The 23,711-nt window shown below is 36.8% G+C and overlaps 1 protein-coding gene across 5 annotated transcripts in view; it reads left to right on the top strand.

Moving 5' to 3' along the window:
* Nucleotides 1-6,609, top strand: part of epha7 (eph receptor A7) — a 148,294-nt gene extending 141,685 nt beyond the window's left edge. For 4 of the 5 annotated variants that reach the window (XM_056445543.1, XM_056445541.1, XM_056445542.1 and 1 more), the window contains exons 16-17: nucleotides 2,875-3,030; nucleotides 3,290-6,609. In XM_056445543.1, the coding sequence (XP_056301518.1) occupies nucleotides 2,875-3,030; nucleotides 3,290-3,404 (271 nt within the window). In that variant the 3' untranslated portion in view covers nucleotides 3,405-6,609. Of the gene's footprint in view, nucleotides 1-2,874; nucleotides 3,035-3,289 lie in introns of those variants that run through there. The other variant, XM_056445545.1, reaches the window with a different exon arrangement.
* Nucleotides 6,610-23,711: the final 17,102 nt, after the last annotated feature.

The following is a 23,711-nucleotide window of genomic DNA, read 5'->3' as shown; positions in this document are numbered from 1 at the left end:
GTTAGATAGGTCTGGCGCCGTACCAATCTGAGTTACAATTCATTATTAGCATACAACTGCAAAAAAAAAAAAAGTTATTATGTCATTGTACACCGCATACTTAATTGAAATTGATATTAAATTAAGAAATTAAATTATGGCAAGCAGCTTTCTAATATTACTCAATTAAGCCAATGTAGTTTTCAGCTACGAGTTGTTCATTTTAATTGAATAAGATAAATAATTACAAGCAGTAGAACAAACAAAAACAAAACAAGGACGCAACTAAATAAATCTAAGCATGTGTAGCTGTTGGTAGCATGCATAATTAACATTTCTAAATTACATTTAGAAATGTATGATTAGATGGATAGATAGATAGATAGATAGATAGATAGATAGATAGATAGATAGATAGATAGATAGATAGATAGATAGATAGATAGATAGATAGATAGATAGATAGACAGACAGACAGACAGACAGACAGACAGACAGACAGACAGACAGACAGACAGACATTTTTACTTCGACTAACAAAAGTATTTACACTTAACTATAAAAATGAATATTTACTCAATATATAATCTATTTTTTATTTAAATAATTCTTCATTTCAGTAATTATTTTTATAGATTTTTATTAAAATTGATAACTACATACATTTTCTAAATACAAATGTTATTATTAGGGACGCACCGATCGATTAGCCGAAGATCGGTATTGGCCGATAATCACATTTCTTGACTCAATCGGTATTCGCCGATCTGACCAATCTCGTGAACCAATCGCAAGTGTTTGTTTATGAGTTTACAAGCAGAGGAAGACATACGCTCGCTCTAGTATATTATGCGTAGCCTACAGCAGCCACAACAGTTGGTAAATGATCCTTGGGGACATGAGCGATTGCTGTGCTCGCGTCACAGTACCTAAAACATATAACGATGCGGTGCGTTCTCTGTTTACAGTTTATTGACGTGACTTGTGCGAGTGATCGTCTCTTTGTTGCCAGTGCAGCCATTGCATTTTTATTTATTTTCTTTTTTTTATTGCATAAACTGTCATGAACAAACATAAAACACAATATAAAAGCTTAAACATAAAAAAAACTGATATAACAATGGTAAAAAATATACAGTTTAAATCTGAATTATTAGCCCCCCCCCCTTTGATTTTTTTTCTTTTTTAAATATTTCCCAAATGATGTTTAACAGAGCAAGGAAATTTTCACAGTATGTCTGATAATATTTTTTCTTCTGGAGAAAGTCTTATTTGTTTTATTTCAGCTAGAATAAAAGCAGTTTTAAATTTTTTAAAAACCATTTTAAAGGACAATATTATTAGCCCCTTTAAGCTATTTTTTTTCGATAGTCTACAGAACAAACCATCGTTATACAGTAACTTGCTAAATTACCCTATCCTGCCTAGTTAAACTAATTAACCTAGTTAAGCCTTTAACCTAGTTATGTCACCTAGTTATGTCACTTTAGGAAGTGTCTTGAAATAATATCTAGTCAAATATTATTTACTGTCATCATGGCAAAGATAAAATAAATCAGTTATTAGAGATGAGTTATTAAAACTATTATGTTTAGAAATGTGTTGAAAAAATCTTCTCTCCGTTAAATAGAAAGTGGGGAAAAAATAAACAGGGAGGCTTATATTTCTGACTTCAACTGTACAGTATATATATATAAAAAGAAAAATAAATAAATAAATTAAATTAAATACACAAAGCATAGTGTACATCATTTCTACATTTAATGATTTTAAGAATTGACAGGGGAATCGAAAAAAGATTTTTGCTTTTCAATAATTATAGCAGTAAGACATAAGTCAAACTCGATAAAAAAACTGTTAATGTGGGAGATGATTTAGCAAATTTCTGTTTGTGTATGTAAAATTTTGCCAATAAAATAAAGAGATTAACAATATATTCAACACTTTTGCTGGATTTGTTTTCATAATAAAAAAAATCTTTTAATGTAAAATACTAAGTTTTGTCATTTTAAAAATATATTTGGCTAGATCCTTCCAGAAATTGTTTACAACAGAAAATACAGATGTCCTCCATTTCAAAGTCATTGATAATAACGATTTACTAGATAAATTGTATGTAGTATTTTAAAATGAATTTCCTTAATTTAATTATTAATAGTGTATTTGAAGAGTGCAGCCATTGTATTTGCAGTGTTTTGAGCTGCTGTAAAGCGAGCAGAGCGATCGCTCCTATCTACTGTCTCATCTAACCTTATGACCTCTCTTGGAAGTTCTGCGAGTCTCCTGCATTATCATACCGGTTCCATGATCCCCAAAAATGTGTTAAAATACTCAGAAATCATGGCAAGAGTGAATGAGCAAGAAAACAGAAGTATTAGATTTTCCAGATGTGCATTTTACCTTCTTATCCATCAAATGTGCACTCCAAACTTTTCCTTTATTGAGACATGTTGAATTCTTCTTCCATCATTTGCAATGTTTCCAAATTGCAGTGTTAATTTTTCTTACCAATTTTTATATCTGTGTGATGTTATTTTCTGTGGCGGTTCATTCCGCTGTGGCGACCCCTGATAAATAAGAGACTAAGCTGAAATAAAATGAATGAAGCTGCTTCTGGCCTTCTTGGCCTATTATATAAGAGATGTATTTAAGGTATTATATGCCGCATCTTCTCTTAAGGTTCATACTTAGAGCGAAAATGGCTTAATGCATTATAAAGCTTGAAGCATTAGAATCGGTACCGGCCGATAACCATGACAAGAAATCGGTACTTTTATTTTATTTTTTTTATGTTAATCGAGCACTGCACCATATACCAGTAGTAATGATACTGCACCTTCTATAGCACTTGTTTTCCTCTTTTTATAGCATTTTTTTATCTTTCTTTTTCCTCAGACCCATAAGTCCACTGCTTGACCAGAACACTCCAGATTTCACCTCTTTCCGATTGGTCAGCGAGTGGTTGGAAGCCATCAAGATGGAGAGATACATGGACAACTTCACAGCCGCCGGCTACAGCTCGCTTGAATCTGTGGCTCGAATGACTATCGAGTAAGAGCTCTGATCCCTCGCTCACACTGTCACGCTCCACAGAAATGCATGATCTTTCCAGGAGTCATTTCAGCCCTCAGCTCTCATTCACAATACCATCCTGACTTTGCGCTGAATTTTAATCAGATCTCTTTGACTCATCGTGTTGTAGTTAATATGGCTTTTTTCTCAGTTTCCTTTTTTGCTTTGGTAATGAAATAGCTCTCAGGCGCTTCATGCTCCATTGCTGTGATTTATGAACGTTGTGTTTCTGCTTTAGGGACGTAATGAGTTTGGGAATCTCCTTGGTGGGCCATCAGAAGAAGATCATGAGCAGTATACAGACTATGAGAGCCCAGATGCTGCATCTTCACGGGACGGGGGTTCAAGTGTGATGGGCGTCCACAGCCCCTTCCCGGTCGGATGAAGCTGAAGTCTCCAGGACAGCACCGCAAAGTGTGTGACACAGCAAACACAAATCGGAAAAACTAAACAATTATCCAAAAAAACAAACGTTCCACACCCTTCCGGTGAGATTAACCTTCCAGAACTGGCAGAACAGAATCATTCCTTTGTTATGGCGAAGGATTTGGGCGAAGGTGCTGAAAACCAAGAGACGAGGACAAAGAACACAGGTGGACAGTGACCTCCGGATGCTCTCACGAACTCTTCACGTCATTGAGACGGAGCATTCCAGAGGATTTTTATGCTTTGTACGAACTGTCTTTACCGTCAAAAAGATTGATTTGCTCATAGTTGCTATAGATTTTATTGATTTTGGTTTTTTTGTTATATATAAAAGAAGCAAATCCGGTTCATAAGGAGTGAATTTGGAGATTTCGTTTGGTTTGTAATATCCACATTTATTCAATGTGGTGCGTTACTCTTCTACTCGATTGATTTTGTGTTAGCTTGTTTTCTCGGATTGTGTTACGGAACTGACAACAGGGTAAAACGTCTCATCTGGAGGGAAAGAGACAGAACCAGAGGCTGAAAGTCGACAGAGGAGGTTTGTCCTCTCCAGCCAGCACTATTTACATGAAGCTCTCTCCAGACTGAAGAGAAAGTCGGCCCGACTTGTTTTTTATTTTGATATATCAAGCAGTAATATCCCACCGCTTGGTAATATGTGAAGCTCCTGAGGGTGGCTGGTTGTGTTTAAGAACAGCCCGAGCAGACGGTTAGGTATATTTTCATGATCTTACATTACAATTCAGATGTGAATTAGTACAAAGAGATTCGCTAACCACTTGAGGTGGAGCTTTTTTTAAAATGTAAGAACAACTATTACGGTGGCAATATTCTTTATAAGTTTATATTTACCACATGAATGGATTTATCAGTGCTGTTATTGAATGTGTCCTTTTTTAATATTGATATTATTTACCGTAAATACATGTTTCCACACAAACGGGGAGAAAACGATGTTCATTTCGGAAACAAAATCATTTGTTGGTTTAGTATCAGTTTCCTAGTCGATGACTGATTTTGAAATCATACAATGGTGTGGTGTAAAGGAGTAATACTGCCTTAAATCAAGTCAACTATTGCTCTTATTTTTAGGTACTTCGCTTCTTTGTGAGATTACGGTTGAGTAGGGGAGAGACTGACCAATATGAGCAATAATTTGAGGTGCTGTATAGAGTTTTACACACAGACTGCTTGGAAGTCAGAGGCAGTACTGTGAAATTTGATCAAAGAGAGTTGCTGAATTTATATACTGTACGAGGATCTTGACGTTTTGGTGCGTTTCTTCCACCCTTTTTTCGAGTGCTGAGCTCATAGATGAGATTTATGTTGGTGTTTTAGTGCCATAACAGCCTTCCACTTGACTGAATGTTTCGTTGACAATTAAATGTTACGCATTTTAAGGCCCTGAAATACTCACAGCAAAGTCCATTCTCTCTCTTTTTTTATTTTTTGCTTAAGTCAGAATTACCTTTGCAGATTTGCACCAGCTCTGCAATGCAGCACCCCAGACACGTCACGCTTATTTTTAATAGCACTTTATACAGTAGATTGATTTAAAGCAAGCGTCTTTATAGTATGAAAAATAGTGCTTAGAATTATACTTCAGTATTTACTATAAAGCATTATAGACATTAAACTTAGATGAACAGCGGAAATTAAACCAATATATCAAGCCACACCTTCTTATAATGTAACTCAAAGGCATTAAAATGCCTTAAAATATTCAAATGAATGTTCTTTTGGGCATGTTTGTTAGTTTTTTTTTCGATTTTGCTTTAAGTATATCAGGGCCTTAAGTGTTAAATAGTACTGTAGACCTTTTTAGACTTGATTTGCTGGGTTGCCACCATTTTATACCATTAATGTGTCACATTTTAAACACGCTAAACACGTTTTCATTATTCTGGGAAGCCAATGCCACTTTAACCACAACAGCCGTGCCAACATGTGGCATTTTCCGTAAGTTGAAAGAAAGCCGTTGGAGCAAAGCATCGTTGGAGGATTCAGCCAAACGTTTGGCACTTCAACAACAACAAAAAAAGCCATGCCATCTCCATTGTGAACCCAGCTGGTTTGTGTGTGCGTCTCTCGCGGATCATATTGTGCCCTGGTTAGAGGCCCATCTCCAATCCGCTATCCTTCCATCCCGCTAACCTCAGCATTGAGCCCACGCCAGGCCTTTGAATTGAATGCGAGCGGAAAGGCTCTCGGTCAGCACAAACCTCCCGAGCTTCGGCAGTGGCTTCAGTCACTCGGATCAGCCTCCCCACGCTCTGATCTCACACTCCGGCCTCCCGAGGGCCCCTCAAGGGCCCTTACCCTCTCCGGGGCCCCTGTAGAGACAGCAATTTGAGCCAATTTGAGATTAACGCCTGGATTCAATCAATCCCACATTGAGGCCACCGTACGGGTCAATGACAAATCTGTCAATTTTTTTTTCTTCTTTTCTGCTTTGTGCCGTTTTGAACTTTTCTGGTTTGATAGTAGCGGAATTTTGGGTCAAGACAGTTTGTGCTGTGGATTGATTGAGTTCACGGTGCAGCAGGGTATTAAAGACTTCTAGAAAGACAGTCGTAAGCCCACCTAGACAAAAGTGAAGTGGAATATTCCAAAGAGTTCAGCACTGTTGATTGTGTCAGAGTAATCACAAACCAGAGGACGATTTGTACATGTTCTAGCTGTAAAACTTGTATATTTTATTTATAATTGTTGTTTCTTTTTATTTTACACTCAAGTACTCTGTAGTGAGCTCATTGAAAATGCACTATATTTTTCTATCTCACATGCAACCGATTCTGGTCACCCTCACTCTTTCAGTTGTACATAATTTCTCATGTAGGACCAAAGAGAGCTAATAGGTTTCCATTTTAGGAGATTTTTTTGTTTCCTTTTCTCTTTTAGGTTGGAAAAAATGTACAGTACAAATGAATTGTTGATTTATTATTTATTTTTCTGTGACAAGAGTATGGAGAGTATTCATTGGTCAAAAAGTATTTTCCCCAGTTGAGAAACTGTATGGTCATTTACCTAGACAATTTCTTGTTACATAGACCATTTTTTTTTCTTTTGCTTTGTAACCTTTGTAATAGACTGTACATATATTTTTGGAAATATAATGCAATCTCTATAGATGTGTCTGTGCCTTCAATTTCTTTGTGTCTCGATTGCAATTATAATATCATACACAATATTACAATATTATACACCATTCGATATTATAAACAATATTACAATATTATACACCATTCGATATTATAAACAATATTACAATATTATACACCATTCGATATTATACACAATATTACAATATTATACACCATTCGATATTATAAACAATATTACAATATTATACACCATTCGATATTATACACAATATTACAATATTATACACCATTCGATATTATAAACAATATTACAATATTATACACCATTCGATATTATACACAATATTACAATATTATACACCATTCGATATTATAAACAATATTACAATATTATACACCATTCGATATTATACACAATATTACAATATTATACACCATTCGATATTATAAACAATATTACACACCATTCTAAAATCAACTAAACACATTTTATGTTGAAGTCGATGTTCCTTACTAGAAAAGTCAGTTTTTAGAAATACTTATCAGTTCTAAATAGGTTTTATGGTTAGGCTTTACAATGTAACATTGTAATTTCTTCAGTTCATTGTATCATATTGGAATATGGGTCTAAAACTAAACGTTTCATTTTGGTTTGCTAATCAAGTTAAATCCATAAAAGTGATTGTTATAAAGAAAGCATATAAAATGCAAATGTATATTCTAAAAAGCCCCTATTTTGCATTATAATAGGTCATATTTTGGTTTTGGGGGTCTCCAACAACAGGCTGATATACATGCAAGGTCAAAAAACACTTTCATTGTTTTATGATATGCATTTATTTTACCTAATTCTCCCAACGATTTGATTTGTTCATCGATTCATTTGTTCCCAAACCTCTCCTTTGAGTGAGGCTAATCAGCTGTGATTGGTCCGATGACGCAGTCTGTTGTGTTTGGTCGACTGCATTCAGCGCGAGACAGAGAGAAATACCTACCACGGCTATGTAGTAGCAGAGAGTGTGTGAGAGCTCAATGCAGGAATGCCATAAAGCAATGCAGTTAAACACCAGCATATTACTCTACTCTTAACCCTAACCCTCATGTAATAACAACGACACACATTCAGTATTAATCCACACAGTGGCAAAAGTTTAACTTCAGAGGATCGCGAGCTCTAAAACGTACTTAAATCTGTAAAGTCTGTAAAACGTAGTTTTGGACGCAATATGTGAATAGCTCCATACAGATATAACCTGAGAGATAGTGTCTGAAGGGAAAGGCACGTTCACGTTTTTACCGGAACCGGCACTTCATATTTCATGATGTACTGTGTCGACGTCGATGTGTTCAAGCAAAAGATCCGAACCCAACACGATTCGTTTATTCGACTTTGAGTCGACTATTTCGTTAAAGAATCAATAGTTTTAAACACGGTGCACTTTCAGATTTAAACCTCAGCTGGATGTTTTCATTCACTGTGCTGTTACACACTGCATGGAAGGTCATTTTCAAAAACCCATAATAGGGGCTTTTTTATCATTTATGAACATATCATTTCAAAATGTAAAAATATAATTATTTTGTAATGACCTGTACTTATTTTTAATAATAACCTTAAAGATTATTATTAATATGATTTAAAGATTTATGGGTACAATTATTGCCTTGTAGTTTAAAGGAAAAAAAGATTTTAAATGACTGGTATTTAACTTTGAGGCTGTGCTATTATTCTTCATTTATAATACAATAAGTATGTAATTAATATACCTGATAAGATTTTTTGGTATATAAGCTACTGTTATACTAAATAAAATCCTAGTGAGCGTCTTCTGTGAATCATGAGGGGAAATATAAAGGGTTGACCGTTATTTTATGTCTGTTATTAATGAGGATTCCATGCATCATTATGAGCAGAAGAATTCTACTGTCTGTTTATGGTCATTGGAATCATCCTAATACACTGTCTGTGACTTGTGTTAAAAAAAGAAATCTGCATGATGGGCCTTAAAGACTATTATCATGTCTTTGTTTTTGCTCCTGTCATATTTTCCTTCATGATGATGGAAACATCTGCTAGGTGTCATGGCCATTCTTCACTAATTGATGCATCAAAGTAATTCCATCCATGTCTTTCAGATCTCCATTGATGTAGACTGTAAAATGCGCAGCATTTCAAATGGGATAAATCTACCATCAAAGGGTACTTCGAAGAGGGATCAGACATGGTCACCACGTTGGCCCAATCCCAAATGACACCCTAAGCTCTTGCGGTAATGCCACTTTAAATGTGGGGTAAAAGTCTGCTTCAGAGCTCACCTCAAATGCAGCTTTAATAGAAATTAAGGGGACACTCACAAGCACCCTTCTGAGAGCAAAAATGACTCCCTATGGCATCAAAAACTTAATGGACCTACATACACTGCTGCCATTGTAAATCAACAAAGTGTGACACTGAGGGGTTCCAAGCCAAAGTGCTCAAAACTGTCCACCTCAAAGGACCCTTCAGAATGGTGATTTCCAAAGGTACAAGTGATGGACACTGCACAAGTGAGTCCACACTTGAGGTAAAGTTGCCATGTAATACCACTTTGACTGTTTGTCTTCGCAAGTCTCCTTTGAGCTCAACTTGGCAGAAGTGCGCATCAAGGTTGTATTTTGGTCACAAATGGGGCACTTCCAAGTAGCCTTCTAAAAGCTAAAATGTTGAATGGGACACGCTACAGTCTCATGGACTTAACAGAAGTGCATGTAGTGGCCAATGTCAGCGCACAAAAGGTACAATTGATGGACACCTAGTGAAGTAATGCTGTTGTAGGGTAAGTCTACTCGGACCTTGTCTCAGTGCGGCCTTGGCAAAAGTGAGAAGCTACAAGTGTGTTTCATAGACTCATAGATTTAGGTATACTTAGCAGCCATCGTAAGTCCGAAAGATCCCATGTGCACATGAGGTGTGACATTTGGGATTAGCCCATTGAAGGGTAGTTCCAATCAAAACATCTCAAGACTGGCCACTTTAAAGGACCCTTCAGAATGAAGAATTTCGAAGGATACAAGTGATGGACTTATCTGTGGGCCACCATATTGGCACAAATCCCAATGACCCCTAAGCCCTTGTGGTAATGCCACTTTGAATGCGGGGGAAAAACAGCTCACTTCTCCATGGCCTTGACAGAAGTGTGCATCGAGGGTGCAAAGCAGCTGCAAAACGGGTGCTTGTAAGGACACTTCTCAAAAATAATTGATCAATAAAGACATCCATATAACCTCGTGGACTTAACAGACATTAGGGATTGGGTCAATGAAAGTGAAAGTGATTCCAAAGTGAAAGTGTTCAAAACTGTCCGATATAAGGAATCCTTCAGAATGACTCGCTGTTAAGAATGAACCTTTTGAAAGGATAAGGACAAACTGTTTGGGTTAGACTTTCAGAACTCAACCCTAGTTATCATTATTGATATCTTTGCAGTTATCCGTCTTGGTGTGAGTAGACAGTAACTCCTACTTTTGTATTATGCGATTCTGCATATACTCAGAGAACAAGAGCTAATGTGACCCTTGGGAATCGTTTGGTCCCTTACTAAAGCTCCTTGACTTGAATATTATCATTATGTATTGACAAGACAGAGAGCGAGAGGAAGAGCGGGTGAGAGATTTGTTTGATGACCCTGCTCGTGACAGGATCCTGGATAGTGTCATTAAAAAGACATTACCCAAAGCCTCCGACATGGGAAAATTAAGCCATGGCCCCTTTGGGAGTTAAACAAAGAGGCCCTAATGGATTTATGAAGATTATATCTCTGCAGATACTCGGATATTTATTTTATTAACTCGGAGGGGCTCTTAACCTCATCATGCCTCTAAAGCTGTATACATGGTTATCATAAGACTCTGGCAGGAGTTCACAGGCTCTCCACAGAGGGAGGACGAGTGGAGCGGTTTCTCTGAAGAAATCACATTCCTAATCCCTTCTAATCTCGCATCCATCAAAACTTGCTAGGCTGTTTTGCTATTTTGATGTAAACACAACAGTGCCACTGATTCCATGACATTTCCAGTCAAACGTTTGTTGATGTGAGATTTTGCGTCCAAAGAACTAAATGAAAGAGATCAAGATCCTACAAATGACAAGCTTGTTGCTAATAGAAAGTGCACTTACATGGCAGAGGATCAAGCTTTCAATAAGCAAAGCATTATCCTGCAATTGGTAACTTATCATAATCTTCCCAAATCCACAAGTTTCAAAACACTAAAAAGAATCTCTGTCCTTCCATTTTTTTCTCAATGAACAAGATATTATGACTTGCTGGTTTAGAAAATGTATGTACAATGTTCTGTTTAGTAGGCGATTCGTAAAACTTTGAGAGGGTACGTATCAAGTAACCTTTACAGTATATTAAAGTCCCTTTAAGGTAAGTCATTTCACTCAGCGGCTATCTTTGAAACTCCTCTCAGGCAGTATGCTCAGGCACTCCGTCTGAATGGGGAAGCATCAAATTCTTCAAAACTGTTTTCCAAGCTTATGATTGCATTACATAATGCAAACTAAATCTGCATATTTTCAGGGTGTCCAAGCTAATGCACATGTGCACTCGAAAGGAACGAGATCAAGACACCAACCTCTTATCTGGCCGTTCTACAACTGATCATCCTCTGGATAATGCCTCATCAGGTCGTGCTGCTCTCCTAAATTAATTCACAACTTGGTCTTAATGACGAATGTCCTCCAGAAATGACAGCGACTATTTGTTTACAAGTTTGTGGCCATTTAAGTAGTTGCTGTCATGTGATGTGCGTTTAATAGGATGGCCTGACCCTATGTACATTTCATACCGATTACAAAACCAAAAAGATATTGTTTTCAAGTGCACTTGGTTCATTAAAAATTACAAATTTCAAGCTTTATGTGGATTAATGTCTTACGTCTGTGAAGCAAATATTCACTGAGATTCCAGTGTGTTTTTTGACCACCAAACTGTCATAAAAGCACAAGTCTGGTCCGAGCTTTCCACCCGGAGAAACATCAGTCTATATCAATTGAAGATCCTGTGCTAGTAGGTGGGGTTTCATTCACCATATTGACCGTTACAGAATTCCGCATTCAAAACTATACGAGTGACATGTCTTTTGCATTCTACAGTCTTTGAGAATATACACAATATAGACAACTAAAAACAAACATTCCAAAAGAGGTATTTCACGGTGATGCCATTTGGCTTCCAAAAAGACCCTTTCAAAGATACAGTTCTTAAAGTGAAGAACAATTTAATTCCATGAAGAACCTTCTTTTGCTATAAAGAATGTTTTGTGGAATGAAAATGTTAAAGGTTGTTAATGTTTTGGACACATCAATGGTAATAATCCAATAAAAATGTACTTTTTAAGAGCATATGAATGTGTTTATAATGAAAAACTACATTGAATGAAACAAACTTGATAGAATATTTCTGATAGCAAACAGATTGAGAGCTAAATTGAGATGTTGGCCAGCTGTTGTTTGAGGCCGGATGTTGTTTGTATGTTCTGTCCAGTTCTCCAATCTGAACTGCAGTCTGTTTCTCTGTCCTGGACACTAATAGTGTTTGCACAGTTTGACTGAAAGTGAACACAGCTCTGTAAAGTCACCCAGAGTTTGAAATAACAATGAAAGCGAATTTTTAAATGAAATAAATTCTTTCAGAGAACAAGTATGCATTCATTTGATCAGAAGTGACTGGAAAGACATTTAAAGTATAATTACTTTTTAAGTGCATTCTTCGGCCAGTATCCGGCTGTTGGTCATTGTCTGGCTATTGTGTTGGTGATTGTCTGGTTATTTAGTTTGGTGTGTTCCACACCTTGCCTCTCATTGGGCTCATGTTGGTGGAAGTTTGCCTGATTTAGCATGTAGAATCGGTGACGGCTATTGTTGAAATAGTATGCGCTGATTAGCGAGTGATGAGTGCGAAAACAGAAACTAAAGTGATGAAATCAAGCAAGCGGTGCAGGTACACAAAATAAGCTAGCTGTCCTTTCATTGCATTTCCTGAATGTTTGTAAATTATATGGATTATCAGACCTAATTGCAAAAGCAAATCCCTCTGTCGTGAGATAGATCTGCTGTAGTAATTCTACATAAATGCTGCTTTGTTTATAGTTTGTATGCGTGCAGCACTAGTTCCAGTTTCCTTTAGTGTAATAGCAATACAGACTACTGCCACCTGTGGGTACAGAAATATACATCCTCTCATGCAGGTGCAGAGTTTAAGTTCTTGTTTCAGTTGACTGTCATCCATTAGGTGTGTTCATGCGCAGACACGGCTGACATGAAGCAGCAATAGAGTTCGTTTTTATCAAGCAGGTTCTTATACCTCAGTTTGTATTTTTTTATTGTTGTGGTAGGGCGATAGAAAATATAGTTTGTACAATATCAAAACAATGGAAACCTATGGAATGCTTCCATAATTTAAAAAAAAAAAAGCTTTTGTAAATGAGTTGCACAGTGCAAGTTTCGTTTAAAAAGCAACATTGTTATCTGCACCAAACAAACTATAAAATGGTAGAATTGGGCAAATGATGACATCATCCATATTGTGTATTATGTGTTCAGTGAACAGTCATGCACTTGACAATCAAAAACAACAATGGATCCACAGGATTGTATTTGCACAAACAAGTTGTGTCTTTACAAAGTTACATCACCCTAATACTCACCTGCCATGCATAATACAATACTTTCATATTTGATATTAGTGGAGATCATTTTGACTATGCTGTTGTCCAAGAAAATGTCAAAGAAAATGTTGTTGCATCATTCTCATTAACATTCCCTAAAACTACTAGTTCAGATTTTGTATCCTTTTTGCTCTTTTGCTCCTGCAATTCCTCCCATTATAACATTAGAAACATTTGCCAGTGTCATTCCAAGTCTTCTCTAATTGAAGGATTATACTAGACCCCATAGATGCAATTTTTCTTTACAGCCATGAAAAACACAGTGATGTGTTTCTTCAGATTGTCAATTAAGAGAGGTGGCCTGTTGAGTTTGTGTCTCTCCATGTGATATTTTAGTGGCCTGGCTTCTATATGAAGGTGAACATTAGACAGTGCGTACACACTGTGGGTATGTGTGTTTGACATTAATGAAGGCGGGAGCTCCGGTAAAGCGCTCGTTCTGTCAGGTGCACAAGCACTACATGACTTGGACACGTTCAGATGTCAGCTTTCACTAATGAAAACAGCTCAGCGTGATGCCAGCTCAAAGTTTCCAGAGAGATTCAATTCAACTCGCTCCACAACACAACACAAACTGTGGCACTGAAAGTTGTGCTAAAGGCAGATGATCGACAGTCATTCAGGTTAATTATGGAATATATTTAGCATCAGTGTTTGGGGTAACGTATGTTACATAATAATATTACTTTTCTCTATAACGAGTAAAGTAACGCATTACTCTTGAGAAATAAGTAATAATATTTGAGTTATTCATTCATTTTCTTTTGGGCTTAGTCCCTTTATTAATCTGGGGTCGCCACAGTCGAATGAACCGCCAACTTATCCAGCACATGTTTCACGCAGCGGATGCCCTTCCAGCCGCAACCCATCTCTGGGAAACATCCATACACACTCATGCACTACGGACAATTTTGCCTACCCAATTCACCTGTACCACAAGTCTTTGGACTGTGGGGGAAACCGGAGCACCCGGAGGAAACCCATGCAAACGCAGGAAATCCATGCAAACGCAGGGAAAACATGCAAACTCCACACAGAAACGCCAACTGACCCAGCCAAGGCTCGAACCAGCGACATTCTTGCTGTGAGGTGACAGCACTACCTACTGTGCCACTGCGTCGCCCCATATTTGAGTTACTTTATTGAAAATGTAATGTAAGTTACTTTTTAGTTTAATTAATGAGCTTTTAAAAAAAATTGCTGGATTAAAATGAAAGTAGTCACAATAAATCACGTAGTCAATGAGAGAACGTTCATTATTTTAAACGCATGGAAGGAAAAGGGGATTGTCTCAATGGACAGTACAAAATTAGCAAATACATTGCTGTAAACTTTCAATAATAAGCTCTGGGGTCAGGAACTTCTCCGATTACATTATCCTAAAATATTTATTTTTGATATGTTTTTAAAGGTAAATGAAGGTGTAGGTTATACAGTGCGTAGTTAAGTGCAGAAATTAAATAACAGGCATTTCTAAATTGTTAATACAGTATACAGCACCCACTCACAGACACATACACACACTTTAATTTGCTGTTATACTCCATATAAAATCCAGAAACTAAGCTTTTTTGCATGGATCTATTTAAAGGGTTGATGGTGCCAGCTGATGATCAACAGTAAAAATTACACATTTTACCTCTTCCCAGCAGGGAAAACCACCAAAAGTAAAAAATCATGCATGATTATATGCTGTCATGGTTTTGCAATCAAGAAACTGTTGTTAAAATGGAAGTCAAAAACAGCCACCAACAGTAAATGAGGAAGAAAAAAATGAAAATGAATCAAAAACAATCCATCAAAGGCTATGTTGTTTCACATGTCCAAGACATTGATAAAATGTAAAAAAAATAAAAATAAAAACGTCCACAATTACTTTTTATATTGATTACTTTTTTTATTTATATGTCATTTTATGTGTGTTTTTTCATCAAATCAGTGACATCATTTATGAATTTGGCAATTTAAGAGTTAAAATCCTGTAATTTTCTAAACAATTTAGTAGTTTTGCTCAGGAATGAGGCTGATTAACAGATTTATGCAAAAAAAAAATATTTATCTGATGCATTTTTACAGCAGTTTTATTTATTGGATATTTTCATCCTGAACACAACAAAAGGGTAGTCAATTTGCGCAGAGGGTATTGTTGAGTTTTTGTTTTGTTTTTCTCAAAATATGTGTCTAAATAATTTTGTCACCAAAAATCTTTCTTCTAGCTGAAACACAGAAAAAAGTTATTGCCGAATAAAACTCAAAATCACTCCAGAGTGGACGAAAACATCCTCAACAGTACAAAAGGGTTAAAAAAAACAAAAGAAAACCAGTTTCTTTTGGTGAGCTGTTCCCACATCTAGCTTCACTACAGTCTGATACATGTGTGTACAGTGAATATTTGATGCGTGTTTATTTCGTCTGTCCTTTCTTTATTATTTCTCCCTTTTTAATATACTCATTCCTCGCAGGTTATACAATACCCATGGGAACGTGATGTACCGTATAATTGGAAAGGTGCAGAAAAGTTTCTGGGTAGTAATTACCATCTCTGCGCACTGTGATGCAATAATGATAGCCGACCGTTTCCTTTGCCAGGGGATGCGGCGTTCCTGTTATAATAACATTAATAATCAACCATTCATAGCCACACGGTGAAAAGCAGACATATTTTTCCCTCTCGCTCACGAACTGACCGATGCCACTCTCCATTCCCCATGCAAATGCATATGGTGGAATTCAAAGTCAATATTATGGCTTTTGCTCTTTTATATATCCAGTTTAGCAGTGAATGGAGAGTGATAGCGTGACTGGACTCTAGGATATTGTATTGTTTATTAAAAGCCTTTTAGATGCTCTTATCGTATCGCTGCTACACCTAAAGGCAATTTCAGTCCGAGCGCTTTCTCTGCCATGGATGATCTGCACTTTTTTCTTTTTACGGCCGAGCTCATGGCACCTTATGGCATTAAGTATTTAAAGGAGCCAGTAAAATATGTGTCGGCTTCTGCCATCCTCTATCTCCTGAGCAGATGATCAATTTCACAGGCTCCTGATGCCTCTTCTGATGGATATCTGGCAGATATGATGGTTTCCTCAAAGGCACGCGGGATCGGGATGAGTAATAGCGATGCTGCCATTAGCCGGCCTGTGGCACGGGCAGCTCACATTTGGAAGGACAGAGATTTCATTTTATGATGGGGAAATGACTGCAGGTGTGGATGGAGCTAAAAATGATGGCAGGGAGCACGGCGCTTACAGCGGCTGAGGCCTGAGGAGAATTCAAAGGTCAGCCAGATAAATGGATTAGCATTGTATTCCCAGAACTGAGAAATAAAACAGGCCCTTATGAATTTTAGAATGCTTGGGAAATATTGCATTCTTTTCATCCTCTCGTAGTTTGTGGCACATTGTTATTATGTGAAAATGGTGGCTTTGCAGTGTGGTCGTTTTTCAGGATGGAAGAAAAAAGACTTCACAATTGCAATTTGTAATTGTTTTTGGAAAAGATGCTGACATTTCCTTGCAGTTTGCATTTTTTTTCTGCAGTAAAGATCTTAAAATAACACAAACATATAGAGCGGACAATTGATTTTACGTTATCAGACTTAACCTCTTAAAGTCAAGTGCTATTTTGAGGTTTCCGCCTGGATTTTGCCTACCCAAATGTAAAAGCTTCCCGAATCCACATGCAGAGGTGTAAATGCAAAGGTTTGGTATCATTTTAAAGAAAACCCTTTGAAATTTTATAAAACACTGTTGAAAGTGTTTAAAATAATTGTATATGTTGTCTGTTTTATAATAAACCCTTGCAAAAAAAGAGCGCTTTTAGGATCTCTGTGGTCTAGGAGGTTGCTGTTATTTTTTTTGTTGGTTCCTGCACATGTCAGTAATCATGGGACAAAAGAAAAATGTCTCTATAATAATCTTTGCAAAATTTATTCTATTCCAACTGATGAGAGAAGGGAACCACTTATGGATGTATTGGGCCAGTACAGACCTTAAAAATGTAAAGAATGTGGAAGTAAATGATGTCACGGACCCCCGGTACGTGGTGCCAGAGTTTAGTAGATTAAAGAGGCAATGTGTAGGATTGACATATTGAAGTTCGAATTCAAAACATTGAAGATAATTTTTTTCACCTGGCCTCCATGCCAAATGCAAGTTGCCAGATTGATGAGACCAAAAAGAGTGAGTGTGATTGACAATCGAGACTACACTGTAAGGTGTTCAGCTAATGTTTACGTTGGTCATTTTTTATTACTTGCTCATTAAAACTTTGTATAACTCTAAATCTTCTTTTGACAAGTTTTTTCCTTCACTTTCGTCAATTGGTGAAATGATGTTTCTCACCACTGTCGCCACTGGCTTGCTTGGTTTGGGATTTGTGGAGCTGTGCATCGATGGATTTGCTCTTCAGTGTTCAGACTTTCAGCAGTGAAAAACCACACTGAACTGAACTAAACTGAGCTGCTTTGACACAATCTACATTGTAAACGCGCTGTAGAAATAAAAATGAATTGAATAAATCTGCATCTCATTTCGGAGGCTGCTACTGTTCTCCAGAGGTTGCAGTTTTGGCCACGACCCTATACATTGAGCAGACTTCATGACTGTAATGAAATAAAGCTTTTTCTGTTTTCTGCCAAGGCAACCCAGGGTGGTGAAATATAATTGGTTAAACTGGCCATGGGCGGAGTTACACAGACCATAACAAAGACATTCTGACACATATTAAAATCAGAATTACTTTTGCTTTGTTTTTCACATAAAAAACATGTTCATATAGCATGTTTTTTTTAAATATCTGCAAGCATGTTATGGAGCTTTTATGATTTAGAAGAGTCAAAAAGTTACATACAGCACCCTTAATTTAAAAATTTGTAGCCTATTAATTTTCAAATATATCTGCAATTGGCTTTTTACATTTGTACCAGTCAAAATTTCCAAATGGGTGAATACCTAATTAACAAGCTACGCTATATTAAGCTTATTCCACAGATCCAAATCTCATTCAAAAATCCATTTGAATAGAATCCTAACATTTGGACTTGCCTCCAAATTTCTGAATGAGTACATAAAGTACATTTATCAATGAATAAACTGGTGTGACCTTTTTGCACAAAGCCAGGTGAAAATACATTTCTTTTTTAATTTATTTCTGGAATTTTGAAACATTTAAATGCAAAAAAAGTTCTAAACTAAATCAAGAGTAGCCAAAACTCTGAATATTTTGCATGTAACTTAACATATGACCATTTAAGCATGCTGCATACCCCATAAACCACTTTTATTCAAAAGAGTAGAAAAAAGGATTAATTACAGCAAACAATGTGTAATTTTAATTACAATTTAAAAATAGACGCACAACGATTTCAATTTGAAATGAAGGATTTTTTGGTTTGTTTGATTGAGTTATATATTGAATAATTTTTTTAGACAGCATGGTCATAATTCAAAGGAAGGAGTCAAGCAGACTTGACCTCTTCAATTTGTCCATGTTGAGTGTCTGGATCTGCGTGGGCTTTGTGGATGTGGAGGTTCTGCTCAGCCTCAGACTTCACACATTCATGCCGAGCTCCAGATCCTCAACAGATGTGAGAATAGCCCATTGTGGAGACATGTGTGACGGCATTGTGACACCACCATCAGTTCATCTCACGCAAGATGAGGGATATTACTTATAATAATGGCCAGAACTGAGAATGTGAGGCTGTGATGGTCTGGTTAAAAGATGAATAAAGACGGTCTGCAGATCTAATCAGAGAAGACCACAATTGGAATCAGACTGCAGTGAAAGTAAACCGACAGAAAAAAAAAAAAAAAAAAAAAAAAAAAATCAATCAGCCGGTCATCGTTTTATTTTGCTGACTATAATTGTTTTTGCCTTGCACCTGATCTCCTTCACAGTCATTGACACTGCGGCTGGATGTCACTGGTCCTGTCTTCGCTATCCCCAAAGTTTAACGATACGGACATGTTATTGGATGGCAATGTTATTTGTCAACATTTACTGCGACATAACTGGCTACAACTGATTAGGTTATTTTTGTTGACCTATATTGCTGGGGGGAATATTAGCTGGTCATCCAGACTGGTTTAAGAGGGGTTTGGCCCTGTTCTTGGCTGAATGACCAGCCTAGCCAGTCTGGGAGACCAGCTAAAGCAAGCTACTTCCAACGTAAATCTACTAAGACTAGATCACCATTGGTTTAGTTTGTATTTTCAGCAGGAAGATTGACTATTTTAGTAAAGATAAAGATTTTTTTAAGAATTTGGGGAACTAGGAAGAGCTTAAATATGGGAATGTCCTGTGAAAAAAGTGAGATCCAATCACCTCAGTCTATCACTCAACCAGTCAATTAAATCAAATCAATCAATCAATCAATCAATCAATCAATCAATCAATCAAACTCATCCAACATCCACTCTGCCAACATTGCTGTGTCTAATTTTAACAGTCACATCATTCACACCACATTAACCTTTGGAATAAATTCTCTTAAGCCTCAAACCACGTTTGACAGCATTTACAATCTAATCAATATTTTGAAATATTTAGGTAATAATGGTTTAATTAAAAACTTCCTGAAAAATATCTGCTTGTTAAGTGGTGACGTATGGAATACTGTTTCCGGGTCCAAGCCGCTACTCATTTGAATTGAGAAAATACTTGTTTATGACCACTTTTTAGTCATATCACACATTAAAATCAATTTTATATAAAATCATGATGTCCATGACAGTCTCTAAACTTTCTGCATCACAAATACCAATATTTTAACAATTTATAACTAATTGAATCACTCTTTAGCCATAGGATATTAGGCATGGATGTATACATTGCGATCGTGATTTGCGATCTATTAGTACTGATTATCTAATAGAAGTATTACAGCGCTTTGTAAACAGTTATTATTAACATTTGATGAGTCTCCGCATACCGTTTGATATAGCGCTTGAACACGGAAGCTGCTTCGTGTGATGTCACACTTAACAAGCTGATAGCAGCACCCTCAGTAGTCCTAGTTTCCACAGCTATGAATCAAAATTCACATTTGGAAAAGTATTAAAGAAAATAACTGAAACCTGCATTCTGATGCATTTAGATAAAGAGTGCATGATACAGACATATGAAATATTACATTATCACCAGTAGGTAGCAGCCAGTTCAATGATTCATTTGAATGATTCATTCAAAATGGCTGATTTATTTAGAAACAAAGCTAGTGACCTTTACCTTTAATGACTGAATTATTGACTCACTCGAATCATACAAACAGATGAATTCAAGACAAACTCGTTCAACAGTTGTTTCCTGAACAAATGTTCAGATTTGTTAAAACTATTTTTATCAACAAAACAGGGAAAACAATATTATAACTACATATAACATTGTCTATAAGAACTCACTCAGTATTTACTTCTTGTTTGTTAAGGTGTTGTATAAAATATCTTATATCTGGCTTTTCAAACTTTCTTCCTGAATCTTCCCAAACAGCGATTTGAAGTTTAGCCATGGATGAAAGCCCAAACTGATGAGTTTCATTCCTCTGAATAGCACTGAAAAAGACATCTGGTACACCGACGCTGAACTGTTTGACAATTTTGTACTGCTATTCCTATCCCTATGCAATTTGCCTTGTTTTACTCATCTCAGTAATTACACATTGCTGGAAAAACCGCACGACAATCAGCCTGAGTGAGTTACATGCAGGAAAGCCGACAGACAGACATGCGCTGGAAGTGCTGAATGTGTAATGATTTATCGAAGCAGAGGTGCTAACAGATGTTTGGCTGATGCTCGGGTAGGATGGCAGGTTCGGATAAAAAAAAAAAAAAAAAAAAAAACAGCTGATAACAACTCAACTGATGCAAATAATCACAGCTGAACATTACAGTCAACCACCCAGAAGAACAAGACCCAGTCATTAAGACTATACAGTATGATGTGAATGAGAATAAAATGAAGAAAGAAAGAAAGAGGCTGTAAAAATCTTCTAATTATATATTGATTAATTAATATGTTATAATATTTATTTACCATTATTCATTAATTTTCCTTCGACTTATTCTCTATTTTACAGCGGAATGAACTGGCAACTATTCCAGCATGTGTTTTACACAGTGGATACCCTTCCAGCCGCAACCCAGTAATGGGAAGCACCCATACACTCATTATTATTATTATTATTATTATTATTATTATTATTATTATTGTTATTATGTATTATTTTACCAAAGAAATGTTGGTGTAAGTTTTAAAGGGGTGGTTCAGTTCGATATCATATTTTAAAATTAGTTGATGTGTAATGTAGCGGTGTGAACATAAACAACATCTCTGAATGTAATACACTCAAAGTTCAATGCAAAGGAAGACATTGGCTTTTACAGAGTTGGCTTAGCAAAGCCTACAGTGAACGAAGTTTGGGGACTACAAAAAAACACATCCGGGCTACTGAGATCACAACGCTTCAGGTTACGCACATTCACCCCACGCATACACCCCGCAGAGCATAGGGGCGTGGCCAGAAGCGATGTAATGTAACAGAGAAAGCTAAAATGCCATCCAAATGCTGATATTTCCACAGAGCTTCTTCTGTTTCTGTATTTGGGCTTCCAAAAGACACAACACAGAGAGAGAAGTGCTTACAGTTTCATGTTAATTATGTTCCAGAGAATTATACAAAATATTTAGCTAGCATTTGACAAAGGATAGCTTCCAGAATCTCTCCCAGTTCAGTGCTGGATTCAGCTGAAAACTCCTTAAAGGAACACCTCCAACCAGAAGAGTCAAAGCTGTGGACTGTGATCCACAACCTGTAAGTAGTTTTATTTGTTAAAATTTATCTATTAAATGCATAGTTTTTAGCGTTAACAGAATGTTGCAGCAAGTACATAAAAAGGATGTGAACAACAGGAAATGCTATTTGGCACCTTTAACAATTTAGCTACAAATTAATATTTATCCGGCAAACTGCTTTAAACAGCCTGTCTTTCTATGCAGCCGTTTTCCCTGCGTTCTACAGCTAAAATAACAAACTTGTAAAAGATTTGTGAACGTTTCATATTATTTACACATGCTTATTCTGATTACATGTGAATGACACTTGTCAGATTTTATTTTAGAGAGTAGGCATGCGGTTCAGCTGTGTCCTCTGTGTGATTGTCTGTCTGATTAAGGCACAAACTGATACGGCTAACAGCTACACTGACTGACTGTTTACACTAGGGTTGGGCCGATAGATGTTGCCATCATTCATCGCTGATGGCCAATAGACAACACAATGGTGAGCCGATCCTCCGCCCCACCCCCCATCTAATACACTAATACATCTTAGTTTTAAAATGGCATTTTAGAACGAAAATAATCCACATCCACACCGTGTTTTACCTAGCATTTCTGAAAAGCCCTCCATCCACTGAAAATGCACATCACATGACCACACACACACACTGTCATGCGCTCGTCTGAGCTCCAGTGAGCAGTGCACGTCAGACAATTTAGCATGGCTGTACCGCTGGATCGCATCTCACTATAGTTGTTAAACGTGATATTCAGACATCCCAAGTCTCCTGGAAGTTCCCAGGGTCTCCCACAAATGCATAGAGACTCCCGAATGCCCACAAACAAGTGATAATCTCCCGGAAATCGCTCATCTCCCCCCCGGTCCTGAAATAAGTCATGCACCCTTCTCACGCCTCACCACCGGATCCCTCCTCGCTCTTCAGACACGTTGCTCCACCCACCCCCCAAAACACACAGCACAAAAGCTCCTGATTGTAGGGGCATGACACTTGTCCTGGTGACGTGGAGCCGATCCGCGAATCACAGCACGTTATGTTAGCTGACCAATCAGAGTCTCTTGAGGTTGGGCTTTCGGAGGAACTAGGAAATAAGATAGTCGTTTTCATGTTAGCTGAGTAGCTGTATATAATCAAAGTAAGATATATGAAAAAGTAGTATGATTTTTTACAAATAAAGCATGAGCACATCCAAACACAACCAAGCTTTGAAAATACACTCTGAACCAACCCTTTAAAATGTTGTGCAAATCCGCAAAACATAATGATATTTATGAATTATTAATTAATAAATTTAGAAAATTCACACAACAATTTAAGTAGCTTGGCATTTTATTTTTTCATTATTTCTTCTTAAGAGAATATATGAAGTGTATTATTATCTCATAATATATAGACATATTGCATATATTAGAATATATTGTAAATGTAAAAGATAAGGTCATGCTATTCCAAAAAAATCTATTTTATTTCACTTAATTCAGCCTAAACATATTTTAATCTAAAAAAAAAAAAACATCAACTTGTATTTCCTAACAAAAGAAGAGAAAACAAAAAGTACAAGAGTTGAGAAAAGAAAAGACCAGGCAAGTGCATGGAGCGGTGCAGCCCCCGGTGAGC

Source organism: Danio aesculapii, chromosome 20 (assembly GCF_903798145.1).
Source record: "Danio aesculapii chromosome 20, fDanAes4.1, whole genome shotgun sequence".
NCBI classification, from domain to species: domain Eukaryota; kingdom Metazoa; phylum Chordata; class Actinopteri; order Cypriniformes; family Danionidae; genus Danio; species Danio aesculapii.
This window is presented reverse-complemented; position numbering and strand designations above follow the sequence as displayed.